The following is an 18,705-nucleotide window of genomic DNA, read 5'->3' as shown; positions in this document are numbered from 1 at the left end:
CCAGACGACCCTTAGGAGGGCTCTCCCTGGGGCTCCTATCAAAGACCCCAAAAGAAGCTGAGTTGATCTGTTCCAAACGGCCCTCTGTGGCTCACGGTTGCCGTTCCCAAATGTTTTTCCAGGGGAGTCCAAGCACAGGAAGCCCAGAAAAGGCCCCCCTTGTGCCACGGAGCCCTGGGTCCCGGCTGCCCCTTGTGACTGGGTAAACTGGCACCGCAGGCCGGGCTCCAGCTGCTCCCTCTGGACGGGGCTCCGTGTGGCCTGAAGGCAGGAGCAGAGCCACCAGCAAAGAGGCTCCTTGGAGGGGAAGCGGCTGCTTTGGGGGCCCAACCCTTTCGGGGTGTGTGTGTGTGATTCTGCCTTCTGAGAAAAGGCGATGGCCGCCAGGGGGCAGGATCGGGCCGAGGACGGGCAGCCGAAACAAAGGCGGAGGAAGCCCCGGGCTTTGGGCCTTCCTGCGTGACTCTGCCTGGAGAAATCAGGCCTGGCCGGAGAGAGTTTGGGGGTGGGTGGCAGGCCTGGTTTGGCCCTTTCGCTCCCTGGTCCAGATGGGGGTCAGTCGGTGGAAGACTCTGCAGCAGAGCGGCTGGAGACAGAGACCCCTGCCCAGAATTGTTTGGGGAGGGGGGCAGAGGGCTACGAGAACCTTCCTCCTTACCCGCTACGAGCCCTTGAGAGGTTTGGGCACCCCAGGCGTTGAAGGTCAGAGGTTGGCAAAGTCCGCAGTGCCAGGCCACAGACCTGCTTACATTAGGCAGCCGTGGCTTTGGGCAGCCATGGCGCGATTCATGTACAGGTAGTCCTCGACTTACAACGCTTCATTTAGTGACCGTCCAAAGTTACAACGGCACTGAAAAAAGTGACCAGTGATCATTTTTCGCACGACTGTTGCAGCCTCGTGATCAGATGCTTGGCAGCTGACTCAGGTTTACGACGGTCTTGGTGCCCTGGGGTCACACGATCCCCTTTGCGACCTTCGTACAAGTCAATGGGGAAGCCACATGTGCTTAACAGCAGCCCCCCCACCCCCTGAGCCCTGGCTGCAGTCCCTTTGGAGGGTCTCCCCCTCGCGGCTGGCAGAGCTGGAATGTTCCCGGCTCCTTCAGGCTGCAGCCAGGACTTCCTGGTTGGTTTCCCTCCTGAGAGTGACCCCTGCCCTCCCTGCCCTCCCTGCCCCCCCTGCCCCCCCTGCCCCCCCTGCCCCCCCTGCCCCCCCTGCCCCCCCTGCCCGGGCCCACAGGGGAAGAGCCACAGGATTGTGTCCCGCTTACATAAAGCCGCCCTGCTCCAAATCACCTCCGGCCTGGCGGGGTTGGGAGGGGCTTCCTTCCAAGCCTCCTCGGCCTCCCCAGCCCGTCTGCCCAGAGCAGCCAGACAGCCCGAGAGGAGGGGGAGCCCGCAGGGAAGGCACCAAGGTAGGCACTCCGCTCTGCTGGAAGGGGAGGGGGGCTCAGAGGAGCCTTCCAGCCGGCTCCCCCTGCTTTCCTTTGGGCGGGTGGGGGGCTGTGTGGCTTCATCCAAGCACACCCCGAGGGGGCTCTGCCCTCATACGTTCTGACCCTGGGAAGCTGCAGGCTCTGAGGGTCATTGGGGCAAACTTCCTCCGAGGGAGCTGCGCTCTGGTGCCCCTTTTTCTCGGGGAGGGGGTCCTTGGGGGGGGGGGAAACTTGTGACTGTGCCCTTGTGAGCTGCCCAGAGTGGGTTGGGTGAGATGGGTAGCCATGCCAACCCAAGAAGTCACCCTCACCGTCCTCCTCGGTCTCTGCCTGGCGTGTGGCTGGCTGGGCTGCACTCAGTCTGGGGTCCTGGGGGGGGGGGGGGCAGCTGCTCCGTTGCTGACCTTTACCAGCAGTGGAAGGCAGGCTGTTGTTAAAGAAAGCCCCCCAGGGGTGTCGGAGGGAGGGGGCTCCCTGTTTCCTCTGGGCAGGAAGATTTTGGGGGTCCTCGATCCCAGGAGGGCAGAGGACCACGGGGAACCCACCGGGCAGGGCCCCGAGCTCAGCTGAAAGGAAGCTTGCGAAGGGGTGAGCCTCCTCCTGGCCCTTCCCGCACGGCTGGTATTAAGAGACCCCCTAACTTCTCTTGGCTGAGGACCCCCATCCCATCCTTGGGGGGGGGGGATCTGAAAATGGATGGAACTTCTTGGAAGGCTCCCCAGCACTTTCTGAGAATATATGAAAGGGAGACCCCCGTCTCTCTCCCACCCAGCTTCCCTCTCTCACCCCTCTTTGCTTTTCCTTCTGCTGGGGGGGGGGGCCTGGATTGATTCTCTGCTTTCCTGGGGGGGGGGGCTTTCCCTGGACACTGAGTCACTTGTGGTCCTTTCTGAGTGTTTCCTGTCTCCCTTTAAGATCCAGGACTGACCACAAGGGAGGGTTATTTCTGACCCTCTTCCAGGGACCCCATGAACTCTGTCCCTTTGCACCCGGGCCGATGGCTTCCCTTCAGTCTCCCCTTTCGTCCAGGTCTCCGGGGAAGGGCGATCACGTGGGAAAGCACTCCAGTTCTGGGGGTTGCTCTGGGGTGAGGCGACTCTTCCCTCGTCCCTTTGGCAGCTCCTGGATCCAGAGGTCAGGCAACCAGGCATAGCCACATCTGGGCTCTTATCTCCTGGCCCTCCCCAAAGTGGCCGGTTTGATTTGGGCTTGGCGGGGGGTGCAGACCCTCTCTGGGGCAACTGGGGCACTGCTGCCGGTGCCAGCTAGCTCCAACTGCAGACCAGCTTATCTGTGGGCCCAGGGGGGTTTGGACCCCCGTCTGCTTCAGGGCTGTTGGTGCATCCTATTCTGAGTCCCTTCACTGCTTAGTGTGGCCCGTGATGGGGAGCTCCTGGGGGTGGCTGGGGGGGGGAGCCTTTGGGCCTCGCTGCCCTTCACCCCGGCTCCAAAATGGGGCACCCTCATCCCTCCAGTGCAGCTGGCCAGTCTCTCTGGAGAGGAACCAAAGGCCTGGCAAGGGAGCCCCTTTCTCTCTGGCCCCGTGCTTAGCTTTGGCTGCTGCCAGCCTTGCGAGGTAGCCCAGAGGAGGAACATGGCCGGACGATAATCCTACTTTATTGTAAAGCGACATTGGCAGAACCGTGGCAGTCTGGAAGGGCATCTCTCCCCATCCCACCCATCCCTGCCTCTTTCACAGCCCAAGAAACGAGGGAGGGAGGGTCTCTTCCGGGCTGCCTGCCTTGCCCACATCCTGCTGTCGCCTTCTATCTGACCGTCCCCTTGCCGCCTCCCTTCACCCTGCCTGCCAAGGCCATCGCATCTGCCCACAGCCCCCCCCCCCTCCAGGGGAACCTGCTGGAAATTTACTGGCAAGGGAGCCGGACGGCTGGGTTTATCTTCTAAGTGGCCTAAAGCTGCATTTGGTATGACGGGGTGTTAATTGAGAGGATCATCGTCCAGATAATCGCCCTCCCCCTCAAAATGTGCATACTTGCGTACCCAAATGCATGCAGGAGGTAGTCCTCACTTAATGACCGGCCACCTAGTGACCAAAGTTATGTCACCACCACCCCTCCCCGAGCCACTTGGTTTTTTTTCTTTTTATTGAAAATTTAAAAAAAAACAAGCTTTTACAAATATTTACTTTCCTCCCCCCACCCTCCCCCCAAACCCCCTCCAACCTCCCCCCCCCAGACTTCCCAGAACCAATACAAGGTATAAATCTTTAACAAAAACATGCCTAAATAAGCTTAAAAAGAAAAAAAAGTTAATAACATCTTTCACTTGAGCTTTAACTCCTCCTTGCTAGGCTAACTCTAAACAATTTATATCATTCCTAATTTCTTTAATCATAAGCTATGTGAAATTTCTTAGTCCCGTATTTATTTTGAATATAATCAATCCATCTCGTCCAGTCCAATTTATATCTCTCGTTTGAGTGGTCCTTGAGATATGCAGATATTTTAGCCGTCTCTGCTAAGTTTGTTACTTTTAATGTCCATTCTTGAATCGTAGGCAAATCTTCCTTCTTCCAGTATTGCGCCCACCAACAATATAGCTCGTTATTAAATGCAAAATCAGGTTAATCTCTACAACTGTACAATCAGTAATTATACCTAACAAAAATAACTGAGGGGTAAACTTTATCCTTTTTTAAGAACATTTTGCATAATCCACCATATTTTTATCCAAGATGCTTTTACGTTTTTACAAGTTCACCATATGTGAAAGTAAGTAGCATCAGCACAATCACATCTCCACCACTTAGGTTGTAAATTCGGATACATAGAAGCCAGTTTTTTTAGGATCTAAATGCCATCTATAAAAGATCTTATAAAAGTTTTCTCTCATATTTTGGGCTTGTGTAAATTTTACATTTCTTACCCAAATCTTTTCCCATGTATCCAACATTATTGGTTCTTCAAAATTTTGAGCCCATTTTATCATACAGTCTTTGACTAGTTCTGTTTCAGAGTCCATCTGTATTAATACATTATATAATCTCTTTATATGCATTGGACTTTGATCTCTAATTTGAGTAAATTATCCTTGACTTGCATAACGCCGACTTTTTGATCTATTTTCCATCTGGCCTGTAACTGCCCATACTGAAACCATGATTGAATTGCCTTTTCTTCTTTTAGTACATTCAAAGGTTTTAACTGTAATGCACTTTTTTTTTAAGGTAAGAAGCTGTCTGTATGTAATCATATCCTGTTTTTGTACTATATTTAAATCTTCTATTGCGTGTCTAGGAATTGCCCACATGGGGGTATCTTATCACATAATTTATATTGATATTTGTTCCAGACACGCAATAGAGCATTCCTTAAAATATGACTTTTAAAGTTCTTATCTACCTTTTTGTTATATAACAAATAAGCATGCCATCCATATACCAAATCACGCCCTTCGATATTAAGTATTCTGTCATCTGTTAAATTAATCCAATCACTAATTACCGATAAAACTACTGCTTCAAAGCATAGTTTTAAATTGGGTAATTTCAAGCCTCCTCTCTCACGCACATCTTGCATTATTTTTAGTTTTATTCTCGGCTTCTTTCCTGCCCATCCAAATTTATCCCAGTGAGCCCCTTGTTTTTGAAGGCAAGAAGAGGACCCCCTCCTTGGCAGCCTGGAGATGGAGAGAGGCTGCCTCCCCTCCTCTCTGCCCCCCCCCAGCAAAGACCGGGGCTTCCCTGGGGGAGGAACTTCCTCCTCTCTTGCAGGACAAGAGTTAAGCACCTCATCCTCCTGTCCTCCCCTCTGGCCCAGTGCAAAAGGTGTCCTGGAGGAGAAGGATGGGGGTTGTAGTCCAGCAGGAGGTCTGGAGAGCCTGGTTCAAGGGTGGTCTTTGTGGCAGGGTGAGTCCAGACCCTCCCACTCTGGCTCGGAGCTTTTCAGAGGTTTTTCCACCTGGGCATTTTTGCCCATTCCTAACTTGGCAAAGGCTACGGAAGAGAAGAAAGACCCTTTGCTGGAAGCTCTTTTCCTGCAGGAGACCCCCTTTCATTCTCGCCTCTTCCCCCTTCGTGGACAAGCTGGAATCAAGGGGTTTGAGAGCCCCTTTTGGGGAAGCCCTCCCCTTCCTCAAATTCTGGGAGTTGAAATCCACAGGCCTTAAAGTTCCCCAGGTGGGCAGCCTCCTCCTGTCCAAGCTTTTCTTGGAAACCTCCAGTCTTCCGAGGGGCTTTCAGTCTTCGGGTGGCCCCAGTGGCCAAGCCAGCAGTTGCCCAGGAGGTGGCCTGGGCTCACCAGAGCCTCGAAAGCCGCCCCCTCGGGGATCCTGTTAGCCCAGCTCAAGGTCTCTGCCAAGGGCTGCCGGGATGGAGGCGTGGCCCTGGCGTGTCCACCTTCCCAACTGGGGCTGCCCAGAGGTCTACAGACCAAGCCGCTGCTGCCGCCGGAGGGAGAAGCTGGCTGAGCAGCCGAGGGAAGCACCGGGTCCCTCCTGGCCGGGCCCAGCCCTTCTCCCTGTGTGGCTGTGTGGTCAGGTGAGCCCAGGTGGGCTGGGCAGGAAGGGAAGGAAGGGAAAGTGGAAGTGAGGCTGCCTGAAGCTCTGCAAACACGAAAGGGAAGGTTGGGCTCTCCTGGGCGCCTGAACCTGCCTCCATGGAGCCCCCCAGGGGGAGGTAAGGGGGCCGGGGCTCCTCAGCAGGGCTGACCCACAGTGGGAGCTGCCACTCTTCTTGCTGGACTTCTGCGGTTCTTCCTTCGGTTTTCTCCTTTCCCCTTGGGGGGGGGGTCTCTGTCGAGGCGGAGGATCTGGCCTTTGCCCCCCTCTCTCCGTCCTGCCCTCTTTCGCCTTCTTCCTCAAGGCCCCCTCCTTGCAGTCTTAATGGCCAGGCCCCCATTCACGGGGCCAGCTGCTCCTGCCCAGGAGACGGGGGTGGGGTGGGGGCACAGGCACTTTGGATTGCCGAGAATGGCTTCGGCTGTCAGAGGGGTCTGCCAGAAGCCGGCCTCCCTCCCCACCTCCTCCAGAAGGAGGGGGAGAGGACAGGAAAGGGGGGTTCGTGCGGCTGAAGGGGGCAGTGGCACAGAAAGGGGGAGCAAAGGAACAAGTGACGTGGCTGGCACCCGTCCCTGCGTGCCCCCTCCACCGCTGGCTCTGTGGGTCAGGAGTCCATGGGAGGTGGAGCGTCCACAGCTCACCTTTGCCAGCCGCCCTGCCTCAAAAGTTTTTCCAAGGTGGGGCTGGTAAACCCCTGAGCCCTTTCTGGCTCTGGGCTCTCTGCGGGGGCCACTGTGGGGTCCTGGGTGGGCCACTCTGCTCCCTGCCTGCATTTCCTCCCCCCCCAATCCTCAAGCCTTCCACTCGCCCCACTCCTTGCAATGCCCTCCGTGGCTCTTTCCCTGGGGGTGTTTCCAGTCAGCCGGGCCCCTCCCGCTTCCTTTAACCCAGCAGCAAAGCAAAGTCCCTGACTGTCCCGGTGCCTGCTTGCTTTGGGTGGAGCCCACGGCTGTCAATTATAAACCTCCTTTTATGGCCCTGGGCTGCGTAAACACAGCTGAGGATTCGAAGCAACCGGCGCCCTGGTCCCATATCGGAGTCTGGCCCCAGGATTTGGAGGTGGGGGTGCTGGGATGTCCCTTCCAAGGTCTCTTGTGTCAAGTGGGGCCCCCTGAGGGCATCCAGGCAATTCTTGGCATCCGTGGCTGAGCATCGCTTCTTCTCCTCCGCAGGGCCCAGGGAAGGCAGCCGTCATGCCGGTCCTCAAGAACCCCCATCAGCTGAAGGCGGCCGGCAGAGGCCCCGGGGACGGAGGTGGCAGCTGCAGCGGGACGCTGATCCTGGCCGAGGAGAGCCCGGGGGCCAACCCCTTTGAGGAGGACCTGGAGGAGAACGAGGAGGACTCCTTCCTCGGGGGCATCTCTCCCGGTCGAGAGGGGACCTTCCCGGGGGGGAACAGGGCAGACTTTGAGCGGGGCCTCTTCAGCGGCAGCTCCGGGGACCCCTTCAGGCGCCGGGCCACCCTGGAGAAGCTGGTGGGGCTGAGCCCCTTCCGCCTGAGCAGGAGCCGCAAGAGCGGGGAGAAGCGCTCACCCGGGGGCGAGCAGGGCTCTGACCAGCGCTCCTTCCTGGAGCGCATGAGGCTGCCCCTGATGGAGGGCAACCCAGGCCAGCGGGGGCCCGAGAAGAAGAAGACGCGTCGCTGCTCGGACGACTTCAGCCTGCTGCAGCGGCTGAACGGGCGCCGCAAGGAAGCCCTCTGCGGCTCGGACTGCAGCCCGACGGAGGAGAACGGTGGGGGGGACGCTGCCAAGCGCGGCTCCTTCCTGAAGATCGGGCTGGGGAGTAAGGTGCGCCGGACGTCCCTGGTGGAGAAGTCCAACCAGGCGGAGGGATCGGAGGCGGCCCCGGCGGCCGAGAAGAGTGAGCCTAAGCCCAAGGAGCCGCTCTCGGGTGAGTCTGGCCTGACTGGACCAAACTGGGAGCCCCTCTTGGCCCCCTGGCAAGGGAAGCCCTCATGGGGTGGGTGGAGAGAATGCCTAATCTGGGGACCTGCTGGGGGGTCCCGATTGCCCTGAAGACCTCCCCCCAGCCTCCAGTGCACTTCTGCCCCTGCTGGTGTAGGGAAATGTCTGGGCAGGCCGCTTGTGTAGAATTCCTTCCCCCAGCGAGCAGTTCAGTCCGAGGCAGCCGGAGGGGGACCAGCCAGGAGCCAAACAGGACACCTGGCCAGGGTGGCCAAACGGGCTCTCCAGCCGTCCTTCTGAGGCCCTTGGGGGCCCTCGGGGTCAACCCCTGCCTGCCTGCAGCACTGAGCATCTATTATTTGCACTTCGTCTCTTCCTGCTCTCAGCCACACGGAGCAGAAGTGCCGGCTGCGTCCATACAAGACCACTGGGTGGCCGCGCAGGGCTGCCCACCGGCAGGGGAAGGCCTGGGGGGGCACAGAGGGGACCCCCTCGGCCTCAGTCGGCTGCCTCCTCTTAACAATCCCACACGCGGTGCGAGGAATCCCCGGCCCCCATGTGCGCTGCAGGCTTCCTTGTGGCGGTTGGAGGGTTGGAGAGGAAATGGGCCCAAATCAGAGGCCCCGGTTGGTTGTTTCCTTTCTTCGTGCCCCCCTTCCCCAGAGTCCGGGCCCTTCACAGCAACCCCAGGCCGGCAGGACAGCAGTTCATTTACTGACCGTTCAAAGTTACAACAGGGCTGAAAAAAGGGACTGAAGGTTGTTTCTCACAGCTGCGACCTTTGCGGCCTCCCCGCAGACACAGCGTCCAAATTCAGAGGCTCGGCAGCTGGCCTGTACTTACGACGGTCGCAGGGATCCCTTTTGCGACCTTCTAGTTAGGCAAAGCCTTTGGGGAAGCCGGGTTCGCTTAACAACGGGCTTAGTAACTTATCAACTTGTAAAAGGTTGTGAGCGGAGGCAAAAGTCATTCAAGAAGTGTCTCGCTTGGCAACATAAAATTTGGGCTCGATTGTGGCCGTAGGTCGAGGACTGCCTATGTGATTTAAAGAAACCAGAAAGCCCCCCCCCTTCCTTCCAAGGGAGGGTGGGCCGTGAGGAAGATCACCTGATGGCCCCCCTCCCCCCCCAGGGGCCTGCGCTGGGGGTCCCGCCTGAGCCCCTGTGCTGCCGAAGCCGGAGAACCCCCGGGGGGCCCTGCTTGCCCGCTCTCTGCCTTCCTCGGGAGGAGAAGGGCTGGCTGTGGCCCTTCCCAGCCTCCCCCCAACCTCCGGACGGACGGACAGAGGGAGGGAGGAGCGCTGGGCGCCTCTGACCTTGGCCAGGCTGTTTATCAGGCGGGCTAATGAGCGTCTCTTCCCTTTGTGCACATATTTCGGGCTCATTGTTCCCCTGCCGTGATTCAGCGCCTGATTGCAGGAGCCTCTCCTGAGCAGCCGCGACCTTCCCGGGGAAGGCGCCAAGAGAAGGAGTCGCCCAGCCATCCAGCCGCCCCCAGAGCCTGGAAAGCCCCCCCCCTCCCCCAAAGGCTCTGGTGCTCCACTTCCCTCCAACTCAGGCAGGCTGTGACTTGCCTCCCCCCCTTCTCCCACGGCCCTTAAAAGTTGCAGCTCTGTCCTGGTGTGTCTGACCTAGAAGTTGCTGACCAGAAGCCCCCCCCCCCAAAAGGCACTGGAGCCAGGCTGCTGGCCTCTTCCCTGGTGGTTCCTTGGCATGAAGGCAAACGGAGTGGGGGCCAGAAGACCCCTTGGGCCACCCCCAGCCCCCTCCCTTCTCAGAGGGGCTTGAGAGCTGGGAGGTGGCTCCTGGGAGCTTCACCCCTTCTCAGGGGGGCAGCCCCATTTCTCAGGTTCAGCCCTGATTCAACCTGTGGGAGGAAAGAGCCCGGCCCCCTGCGAGCCCCCCTCCCCGCTCAGCTGATGAGGTCAGGTCAGGGGGTGGCCGGAGGCTGCGTCATCTCGTCTGGGGCATTTCCCCTCGGCGGAGGGCAGGGAAACGGAAGAGCTGCTTTTAGCCCAGTCGGACCCTCGGCCCTCCACGGCTGCGGCCAAGGAAGGCTCCTTCCTGCCGTGACGGTGAGGGCCAGGATGGCTGCCTTGAAACCCTCGCAAGGCCGGAGGGCAGATCTGGACTTCCGGCAAGCAGAGGATGCGTGCAAGGACCTTCTTCCCCGCCCCCCATGGCTACCCAGGGCCCCTCCCAAGGAGCCCACTGGCCTTAGGAAAGGTCGGGGGCTCCTGTGACCCCCAGCAATGCTCCCGTCTTCTAAGAAGGGCACCTCAAGCGTGCAAGCTGAGGGGCGGGCAAGTTGTCCCTGGGCAGGCAGTCCAGCACTCCACCGGTCAGCTGTGATTCCACCTGCGTCCCTGTGATTTAGGAGGCCAGAGCAGGGATTCTGAGAGGTTCAGCCCTCTTTGGTTTCTGAAGAACGACGGAGGTACCCGCAGGTTTACAATAGCTGCGTCTCTCGGCCTTTATCATTGTGGTGGTGGTGATGGTCTCTGTTCAGTCGTGTCCGGCTCTGTGGGCCGATTCTTGGCCTGCTTGAGCCGCAGCCTTTTTCCATGTGGGGGTCAGGCAGCAGAGCCCCTCTTCCTTTGCCCAAAGCCCCCCCGGGCCCTCTTCTGCTGGGGTGGGTGGGTGGTCCCCTCCCAGCCTCAGGCTCCTTTCCCCCTTCTGTCCCTTGCTCAGTCCTGGAGATCTTTCACCTGATCCACCAGCGGGATCTCCGCCTGGCAGACCGGCACATTGTGGAGCTGGAGGCCGAGTGCGCCCAGGAGGGCAGCGGGAAGGACGGCAGCCGGAAGGCCAAGGACGTGGGCCTGCTCTACGAGGCCCTGCAGAAGGAGCTCTGGGCGGTGCTGGCCGAGGCGCTGGCCGCCAAGAGCGCCTACCCGCCCCTGGAGCAGCTGGTGCAGGTAATCGAGCAGGAGGAGGAGGCCGACCGCAGATGGCGCCAGGCCCAGGGAGACTCCGCGGGGGGACCCGGTCCCCGCCCCCGCAAGATGAAGCAGCAATGGGCCGAGGCGGTGGACCGGCTGGTGGGCCAGAAGCTGTGCCAGTGCATGGAGGGCCGGGGGGGCACCATCGCCACGCAGATGGACCGGCTGGCCAAGTGCACGGTGGAGGACCTGAACAGAGTGAGGGACCACCTGCTGCAGGCCTACCCCAAGGAGTACCAGGCCTTTGGCGTCTACCTGGGCAGCTACCACCGGGGCCTGGCCCGCTGCCTGGCCGAAGGGGTCCAGAAGCAGCTGAGCCTCTCCGAGCTCTACTTCGTCTTGGACTGGAACAGCAACATCTACCAAAGGTGGGTGGTGGGGGACCCCCTGGGGGGAGGGGGAGGCTGGGTCTCTCTGCAGGATTGCCCACACGGCATGGACCCTCCTGGGACCCAAATGGTTGGCAGCTGGCATGTAGCTTGCAATCCTGGAGGGTGGGTGGGCAAGGCAAGGGGCAGGGCTGTCTTAGAAGCTCATAGTAATTCAGCCCAGCTGGAAGCTTCTGCGTGGGCATCTTCCCGCACTCGGGATGCAGCACTTGAAAGAGAAACGGAGACCTGGATCCTCCCCCAAATCTCTTCTCAATGGCAGAGCTCAGCCCCCCCCACAGCTCCCCCCCCCCCAAGCAGAGCCCTCTGGCCGTGCCCTGGCTGCTTCTGGGCCCAGAGCTGGCAAGGTGATGCCATTCATGGGGAAGCCTGGATTGTGCAGACAACTGCCCCCCCCTCTCCCCCTCTGCCACAGGGAGGTCCTCAGCCGGCCAGAGATCTCCGCCCTGGTCAAGCCCCAGGAGCTCGGACCCCTCCTGTCCCCAGAAACGCAGCAGAGTCTGGAGGAGCACTGCATTGCCGCCGTGAAGGTAACGGCCGGCCAGGGGTGAGGCGGCGGGGGGGATGGGGGGACGGGACGACACACCCATTGAGACTCTAGGCAGGCAAATGGCATTCAAAGAGGGTCCAGAATGCCCCGCTTGCAGTTATGGGGAGTTTCTCTCCTGTCTGGTCCCTACAAGGAACCTTTTCAGCCAGGAGCTGCTTATCCAGGACTGCCTTTGTGTGACATCAATGATCCCACGAGGCACGTGGGTCCCACTCCCTGCAGGGTGGAAGCCTGGGTCCCCGGGCACAGGTGGCTGTGGCTTTCCTTGCAGGGATGCCCCGAGATAATCCCGGCCGGGCACCTTAATCCTGCTGGGTCATAAAAACAGGAAAAAGCCGTTGAAAGTCTCCTTCAGGGCAGAGACAGGTAGCCGGATGACCTCAAGAGGTCTCCCCACCTCCCTCGAATTCCCAAAGCTCACCTTGAGCCCCTCTTTGTGGACTCTTTCTGGGGCACCTGCAGGTGGCGATCGCCAAGGACGTGAGCCAAGAGCTGCAGAAGGAGGAGGAGCGGTGGGCGCAGGAAGACAAGGAGAACAGCTTTCAGTTCGACTTGTCCAGCAAAGTCATCTCGGTAGGTTGGGGTCCCCTCCCCCTTTTCTTCTTCCTTCCAGGACGCTCAGCCCCACAGGAGACAGCCCCCCCCCCCTCAGACCCACCAAGGGAGGCTTCTCTCTGCTTCCCAGCCCTGGCCTGACCCTTGGGAGGAGGAGCCAGGAGGCGCTCCGTCCTTTGGCCCGGCTGAGGAACTGGGCAAGGGCTTAGCTCAGCCTGTCCTCCCCCCAATGATGCCCACAGGGGGCTGCCATCGGTCCCCACTCCTGGGGCCAGTTCCTTCTCTGCAATGCTGGGCCACTGGAACACGCCTGACCCTGATGGCTGGGGATGATGGGAACTGCAAACTATTGGAGAATGCCAGCTGAGTGCACAGGTGGCATCAGAGGCCAGGCATAAAAGGGCACCTCTGAAGATGGCATGCTGACCCCGGCAGCAGAGGGGGCAGCTGCCCCTCTCCCCCCTTTCTTGCCACAGGAAGCTCCCCCCAGTATCAGCTGGAAGGCTGCCCTCCACCCCCCGGCCCCAATACCCCCAGGGTCCTTGTGGGTTTGCTGAGTCCTCCTGGTGCCCTGCAGGTGCTGAAGGGGCATGTCGACAAAGCCCCACGAATCACGGAGGACTTTGGAAGGAGGGTGGCCCACTGCTGCCTGGCCAGCCTGGCGGAGTTCTTGCAGAGGTACTTTTGCCCAGGAAGGAGCCGTTCGCGGGGCACAAGGCAGGCGCCCAGCATCTGCAGCCAGACCCTCCGTGGGAAGAGCGCACCGAACCGGGTCAAGATGGCGCAGGCTCGAGTTCCTTCCTGAGCCCTCCGGGTCTCCTGGGGCTGAACCCGGCCTGTCTGGGCTCTTCCACAGGGGCAGAGATGGGCAGGCCAGGGGAGAAGCGACATTGTGGGTGGCCTCCTTCTCCACAAGGCAGGGGGGGGGAAGCAAGAGGAGGCACCACGGAGGGCATGCCGTCCTTTTTGCCCCCAGACGCACAAAGGGCCTGCCAGTCGTCCTTCTTGCCCCTTGAGACTCGTCCGGCACCTGGCCAACCGCCCCGCCTTGCCTGGGCTTCCCATGGGAGAAGAAACACGGAGGGTGGCCACGCGATGGGCTGGAGGGGAACGTGGCACAAAATTTCCATTTCAAACCAGGCGCCACAAATAGATTCACCTTGGGTATAAATAGCCGCCGTGGCCCATTTGGAAGGAAATGCCAGCGGGGTGGAGCCAAAGGGCCCGGTGGTCAGGGATTCTGGGGTGGGCGGCCAGAGGCTATTTTTAGCTGCCGGCTTCCTGACATGCCTCTTGTCCAGGAGTCCTGGTTTCCGAGCGGCCTTGCAGCTTGTCTGAATTGAGGCTGCGTTCCCAGGGCCCCTGTGGGGGACTCTGCAGGGTGGGGGTCTCGCAGGGTCCCTGAGCACGGGCAGGGCAAGAGGGCTGCAGAGGGGGCTGTGACTTGGTGCAATGAGACCCCCCCCAGGGCCACTGCCAAGATGAGGTTTTCTCCCCTGCGTTCCAGAAGTGGCCAAAGGGCCCAGGGGGTCTTTGGGGAACCAGCCCCCTCTGGGTTGAGAGAGAGGGCCCATTTCTTTGACTTATCAGGTTCCGATCCGAGATTGCTGCAAAAATGGAGGGAGGGGTTTCCTGTGCTGGAGGGGCCAATGTCTGGGCGTGGAGGTGGCACAGAGAGCCAGGCAAAACAGGGGCCTTTGCCCCCAGAGTGTCTTCCATACTGGCATCCTCTTCGCCCCCCTTCAGTTTCCAGAAGAAGGTGGAAAAGTTTCACGAAGGCCAGGTGGTCAGCAGCCTCAGCCCCGAGAGTTACATGGGCCGGACCATCATGCTGGTCAACTGCTGCCCCCCCTTCAGGTGAGTGGCCAGCCCTGACCTTCATGCCAACAGGGAAGCCCTCCTCCCTCTGCCCCCCGCCTCCCTCTTAGCCCCCAGCGTCGCTCCAGTTCAGTCCTCCACACAATTCAACGGGGAGGAAAGGGGGTTTTCCCTCCCCCCCCCACCCGCCCCCAGTTATGAGCCTGGCTGGCTTTGCGCAATTCGCACGCAGCTCTCTTGACGGGGCTGCTCTTCTAGGGACTACCTGGAGCACCTGGCCAAGTTTGGCCACCCGGACAGCGAGGCTGCAAAGCGGCAGGCTGGCTTGTCCCTCGACCGGGTGACCCGGCTGTGCAACCGCGTGCTGGCCGACCAGCTCTTCCAAAGCCTCAAGGTAACCGGGGCGTCTCCCAGGGCCGGCAGGGGGAGGCGGGAGGGCTGTGCTGCTGGATCCTGGTCCCCATAAACCATGGTTTGTTCCCTCCACGTTTTGAGACCTATCGGACTGGCCTGCCGGGATGAGTGGGTGGGTCCCCTCGGGGTGAGCCGTCCTGAGGCTGCATCTGAGGCAGGGCCCCTTCCCTGCTCTCCCCCTCCCCAAAACAGCCCTACTTCTATAAGCTGATGAAGAGGAAATGGCTGAACAACCCCGAGGCCTTCTCCACCATCATGGCTCTCCTGGCGGAGCACGCCCAGAAGCTGCGGAGGATGAAGCTGGGCCCCTACCAGGTGGGAACCCCCTCCCCACAACCGTCCCCTCGGTCCCCTCAGAGGCCAAACGGCCCCCTCCTGCCCCAGCCAGCTCTAATCTCTGCCCCCACCCCCCAGATGCTGGTGAGGGAGGTCCACCGGCGGGTGCTGATCGAGTACGTCCGGCCGCTGATGCGAGTGCGGATCATCTGCAGCTCTTCCAAGATGAGGGCCAAGGTGGCCCACCGGCTGCGGAGCGAGGCCAAGCAGCTGCAGGAGTTCTTCATCCAGCTGGTGAGGGGGGCCCCAGGAGAAGCAGGGCTCAGGGCCTTCCTTGGGGGCCAGAGACATAAAGGAGGAGGGGGAGAAGAGCCCAAGGAAGGGGCGTCCCTCTCCTCGCCTGACCTCGGGCTCCCTCTCCTGCCCTTCTGATTCCCAGAGAGAGAGAGAGAGCCGGGAGCTCTGCTTCCCCTCCTCTGGGGGGGGGGTCCCAGGGGGGGGGGGAGACGGGCCTTCCAGAAGGTCACTTCCTGAGGGGGGTGGTTTGCAGCCCTCCCCCCCCAGGGCATGCGGGGGTCTCTCTATAATTAGCTGCCCCCCTCCCTTCCTGCAGGAATCCTCCTCCTCCTGGCTGGACTCCGTGGTGCCCCACCTGGCTGGGATCCTGGAGCTGGAAGACACGCCGGCCATCCAGATGGAAGTGGCCTTCCTGGCCAGGGCCTTTCCTGACGTGCAGTGAGTTGGGGCGGGAGGGGAAGCGGCCTGGGTCCCCACAGCCTGTGCAGGCGGCTCTCTTGCCTTCCCCCCCCAAGGCCTCTGCTGGGGCAGACCAAGGGCCCCTGGACATGGAAGGTCTCTCGGCCACAGGAGGCTCTTCCTCCTCTGGGCAGCGGCCTCTTCCCTCCCTAAAGTGGTCCTTCCCCTGTTGCCCCCCGAGCCCCTGGTTCCTCGGCCAGTGGTCCCTCGGGAGGCCACATCTCAGCTCTCTAGGCTGGCCTGCAAGACACCAACCATCCCCAGACATTGAACTAATGCCTGGGGATGATGGGACTTGTAATCCAGCCTCCTCCCAGGAGCCGCGAGTTCCTTGGGCCGGCCTCCTCTTCAGCTTCGTGGGCAGAAGATCCAGGAGGAGGCCAAGAGAAGAGCCATTGGAGGCAGCTCCTGCAGGGCCGGCTCCCACCTTCTCCCCACTCTCGGTTCGGGGTTGTAGGGCTGCTCATTCTTGGCATGGCTCTTTTGCCGAGCTGGGCACCGTAAGAGGCTTCGGCCTCCGCCTCCCCTGCGTCTGGCCACAGCCACAGAAAACCTGCCACGCTTCGGCCTTTGGCCAACCTGCATCCATCCAGGGGCTCTTTCCAAAGAGCTGCTCTCCCGAGGGCCGAGGGTTGGGGGCTCCACTCTACTCAAGCCTTGGGCCACACAGTGAACCGGGCCCCTCCCACACTGTGTCCCGTTGAGAGCCAGGATCTGGAGGGGCAGAAGATGCCCGAGGTGCATCCATCTAGCGGTGGGGAGGCTGTTCAAAGGAGCCGTTCAGGATGGGGCTGCCACTAAGACCCCCTTCCTTCCTCCCCAGAGACCTGCTCCCCCCCCCCCCCATCACAAGAGAGTAGTGGCCACGTTTCTATGAGGAAGGGACTTTGGGACACAGGACGTGTCCCTGCCCAGCCCCTCCACCGTGGGCTTCCAGAGACCCCCCGGGCATCCTGCTCTCCCCCCCCCACAAGCCCCTTGTAGTTTTCTACTCTTGTGCCCACCTTCTTCCTTCTTCTACCGGGAGCAGAAGCCGCGCCAAGCAACTCGGAGCTCTCTGCCCTCTGCTCCAAGGATGCTGGGCGGCCGCAGCCCCCTTGCCCCTTGGCAGCCTCTGCCCGCTCCCCTCTGGCCTCGAGGGCCCTTTGATCTCTGCGGGGGAGGGGGGGACGGAGGCAGGTAGATGACGCTCCGAGGTTTCCTGCCGAGAGTCCTCCGGGTCCTTCTCTCCTTCCCGCAAGGAGCCACTTCTTGGAAGCAGGAGGGTCACTTCCAGTTCCCAGGACCAGGCGGCTGGGGGGTTATAAATACCCTTCCCCTCCCCGCTCTGCCCACACGGCTCGGCTGGCTACCAGCCGGCTGCGTCATGGGGGGAGGGGGGCCAAATCAGGGCCTCATCATGCCTCCCCCCTTGTTTTTCTTTCCATCTTCCTGCTGATTGCATCCTCAGGAATTGTTTCGAGGCGGCAGATCGCCCGTTAAGGGTGGCTGACGGACGTTTCCTGTTTTATCTGGACTTCTTGTTTCTTGAAAGGAAAAGAGAGAGGGAGAACCAAGTGGCTGCGCTTCAGACAGGAAGCAGAGTTTGGGGGCCATTTCCTACCAGACTGCCATTTGGGGCTGGCACTGGGACAAGAACCACACTGGCTCTGCCAGGATGCCCGGAAGCTCCCCTGGGGCGCGAAGGGCCTCTTGGCACGTGCTTGGGAGAGAATCCTTTGGCGCTGGCTCAGGGCCGCCCACTAGCCTCCTCGGTGCCCAAGACGTGCCAATTGCCATCCCTTGGCAAAGCGGGGATTCGCCCCATGACGGTGCCCAGCCTGCGGAGGGGGCAGAGGGGGCCTGCCAGCCCGAGCAGAGGATGCCAGCAACCCTTTTAAGCTGCCCTGGGTGGGTGGCTTGGAGGAGCATTTCCTAAAAATGGGGGGGGGGCAGGGGAGCCATGCAGCCTGTGGCAAGAACAGCCGTAAAGTGGGAGAAAGCTCCCTTGACCACTGTCTCACTCAAGAACAGAAATTTTGGGCTCGATTGTCCCTCCGCATTCTTCGTATGGGAATTCCCTCCCCTCCAAGCCCCCATGCAGGCCCTGCCCCCTGGGGAGCTATGCAAGGCAGCCACGATTGCCAGCCCTGGTGGCCAGAGTCCCCGCGTGGGTAACAGGGTAGCAATAGCAATAGCAATAGCAGTTAGACTTATATGCTGCTTCATAGGGCTTTTGGCCCTCTCTAAGCGGTTTACAGAGTCAGCATATCGCCCCCAACAACAATCCGGGTCCTCATTTCACCCACCTCGGAAGGATGGAGGGCTGAGTCAACCTTGAGCCGGTGAGATTTGAACAGCCGAACTGCAGTTAGCAGTCAGCTGAAGTGGCCTGCAGTGCTGCACCCTAACCACTGCGCCACCTCGGCTCTTAACCGAGCCGAGGGTGGGTGTCCTTCCTGCTCCATCTCCTCCCTTCTTCCCTCCCTGCAGAAAGAAGCACCTGTCGGCCCTCCTGGATGTCCGGGGCCTGCAGAGCCAAGCCCAGCGGCAGCTGATCCTGGCGGCCTTGGAGAGCCTGGAGCTGGAGGGGGCCGAGACGGGCATCTGCCAAGACCGGGCCTTCTTCTCCGAGATCTCCACCGGCGAAGTCTTCTGCGTCCGCGTGCAGCTGCACCGCCTCTCGCACTTTGGCTTCGCCTGCTTCTCCCGGATGCGCCAGAGGCCCCCCCGCCCGCAGCACCAGAGCAGGGCGCTGAGAGAGAAGGAGGAGGAAGCTCAGCTGTGAGGACCCCAAGCGGACGTCCTGGGCCTCTTGGCCAGAGGGCCCCCCTGCCCTTTCCCAAGAAGCCCTGCCTGAGGGGCCGGGCTGCCTGCTGGACACGACGGCTTGGCTCTTGGGCTGCAGGCCTCCTGCAAGTGGCCGAGAGCCGGACAGGCAGCAGCCTCCCTTCCACCGCTAGGAGTGGCCATGGAGAAAGACCCCTGCCTCCCCCGGGCTGGATTTGGGGGCGATTGCTGGGGAGGGGGCCTGGGGGACTAATCCAAGCCCTCCTAGACTCCCCACCCTCAGAACCAATCGGTGGATCTGATGCTCCTCTTTGAGGCCAGGACTTTTTCAGGGTGGAGGAAGCCTTGTGCCAAGGGGGGCTTCTGGGGGGGGGGG

At 60.7% G+C, this 18,705-nt stretch overlaps 1 protein-coding gene across 3 annotated transcripts; it reads left to right on the top strand.

The window, feature by feature from the left end:
- Window positions 1-1,314: 1,314 nt before the first annotated feature.
- On the top strand, window positions 1,315-18,563 carry EXOC3L2 (exocyst complex component 3 like 2). 3 transcript variants are annotated; one of them, XM_087727582.1, is made up of 12 exons: window positions 1,315-1,415; window positions 7,127-7,847; window positions 10,552-11,170; window positions 11,607-11,721; window positions 12,204-12,314; window positions 12,874-12,974; window positions 14,043-14,153; window positions 14,373-14,508; window positions 14,721-14,843; window positions 14,943-15,098; window positions 15,418-15,539; window positions 18,033-18,563. In XM_087727582.1, the coding sequence occupies exons 2-12, from the start codon at window positions 7,148-7,150 to the stop codon at window positions 18,325-18,327; spliced, it is 2,589 nt and encodes an 862-aa protein (XP_087583708.1). In that variant the 5' UTR covers window positions 1,315-1,415; window positions 7,127-7,147; the 3' UTR covers window positions 18,328-18,563. The 3 variants fall into 3 exon arrangements, with proteins under 3 accessions (XP_087583708.1, XP_087583706.1, XP_087583707.1); XM_087727580.1 differs by lacking the exon at window positions 1,315-1,415 and adding an exon at window positions 5,920-6,072; XM_087727581.1 differs by lacking the exon at window positions 1,315-1,415 and adding an exon at window positions 6,961-7,013.
- Window positions 18,564-18,705: the final 142 nt, after the last annotated feature.

This window comes from Thamnophis sirtalis, unplaced genomic scaffold (genome assembly GCF_051295495.1).
Source record: "Thamnophis sirtalis isolate CommonGarterSnake01/CBP01778 unplaced genomic scaffold, rThaSir2_p1.2 scaffold_13, whole genome shotgun sequence".
In the NCBI taxonomy this organism is placed as follows: Eukaryota; Metazoa; Chordata; class Lepidosauria; order Squamata; family Natricidae; genus Thamnophis; species Thamnophis sirtalis.
The sequence above is the reverse complement of the archived record's forward strand: the minus strand, read 5'-3'. Positions and strand labels throughout refer to the sequence as shown.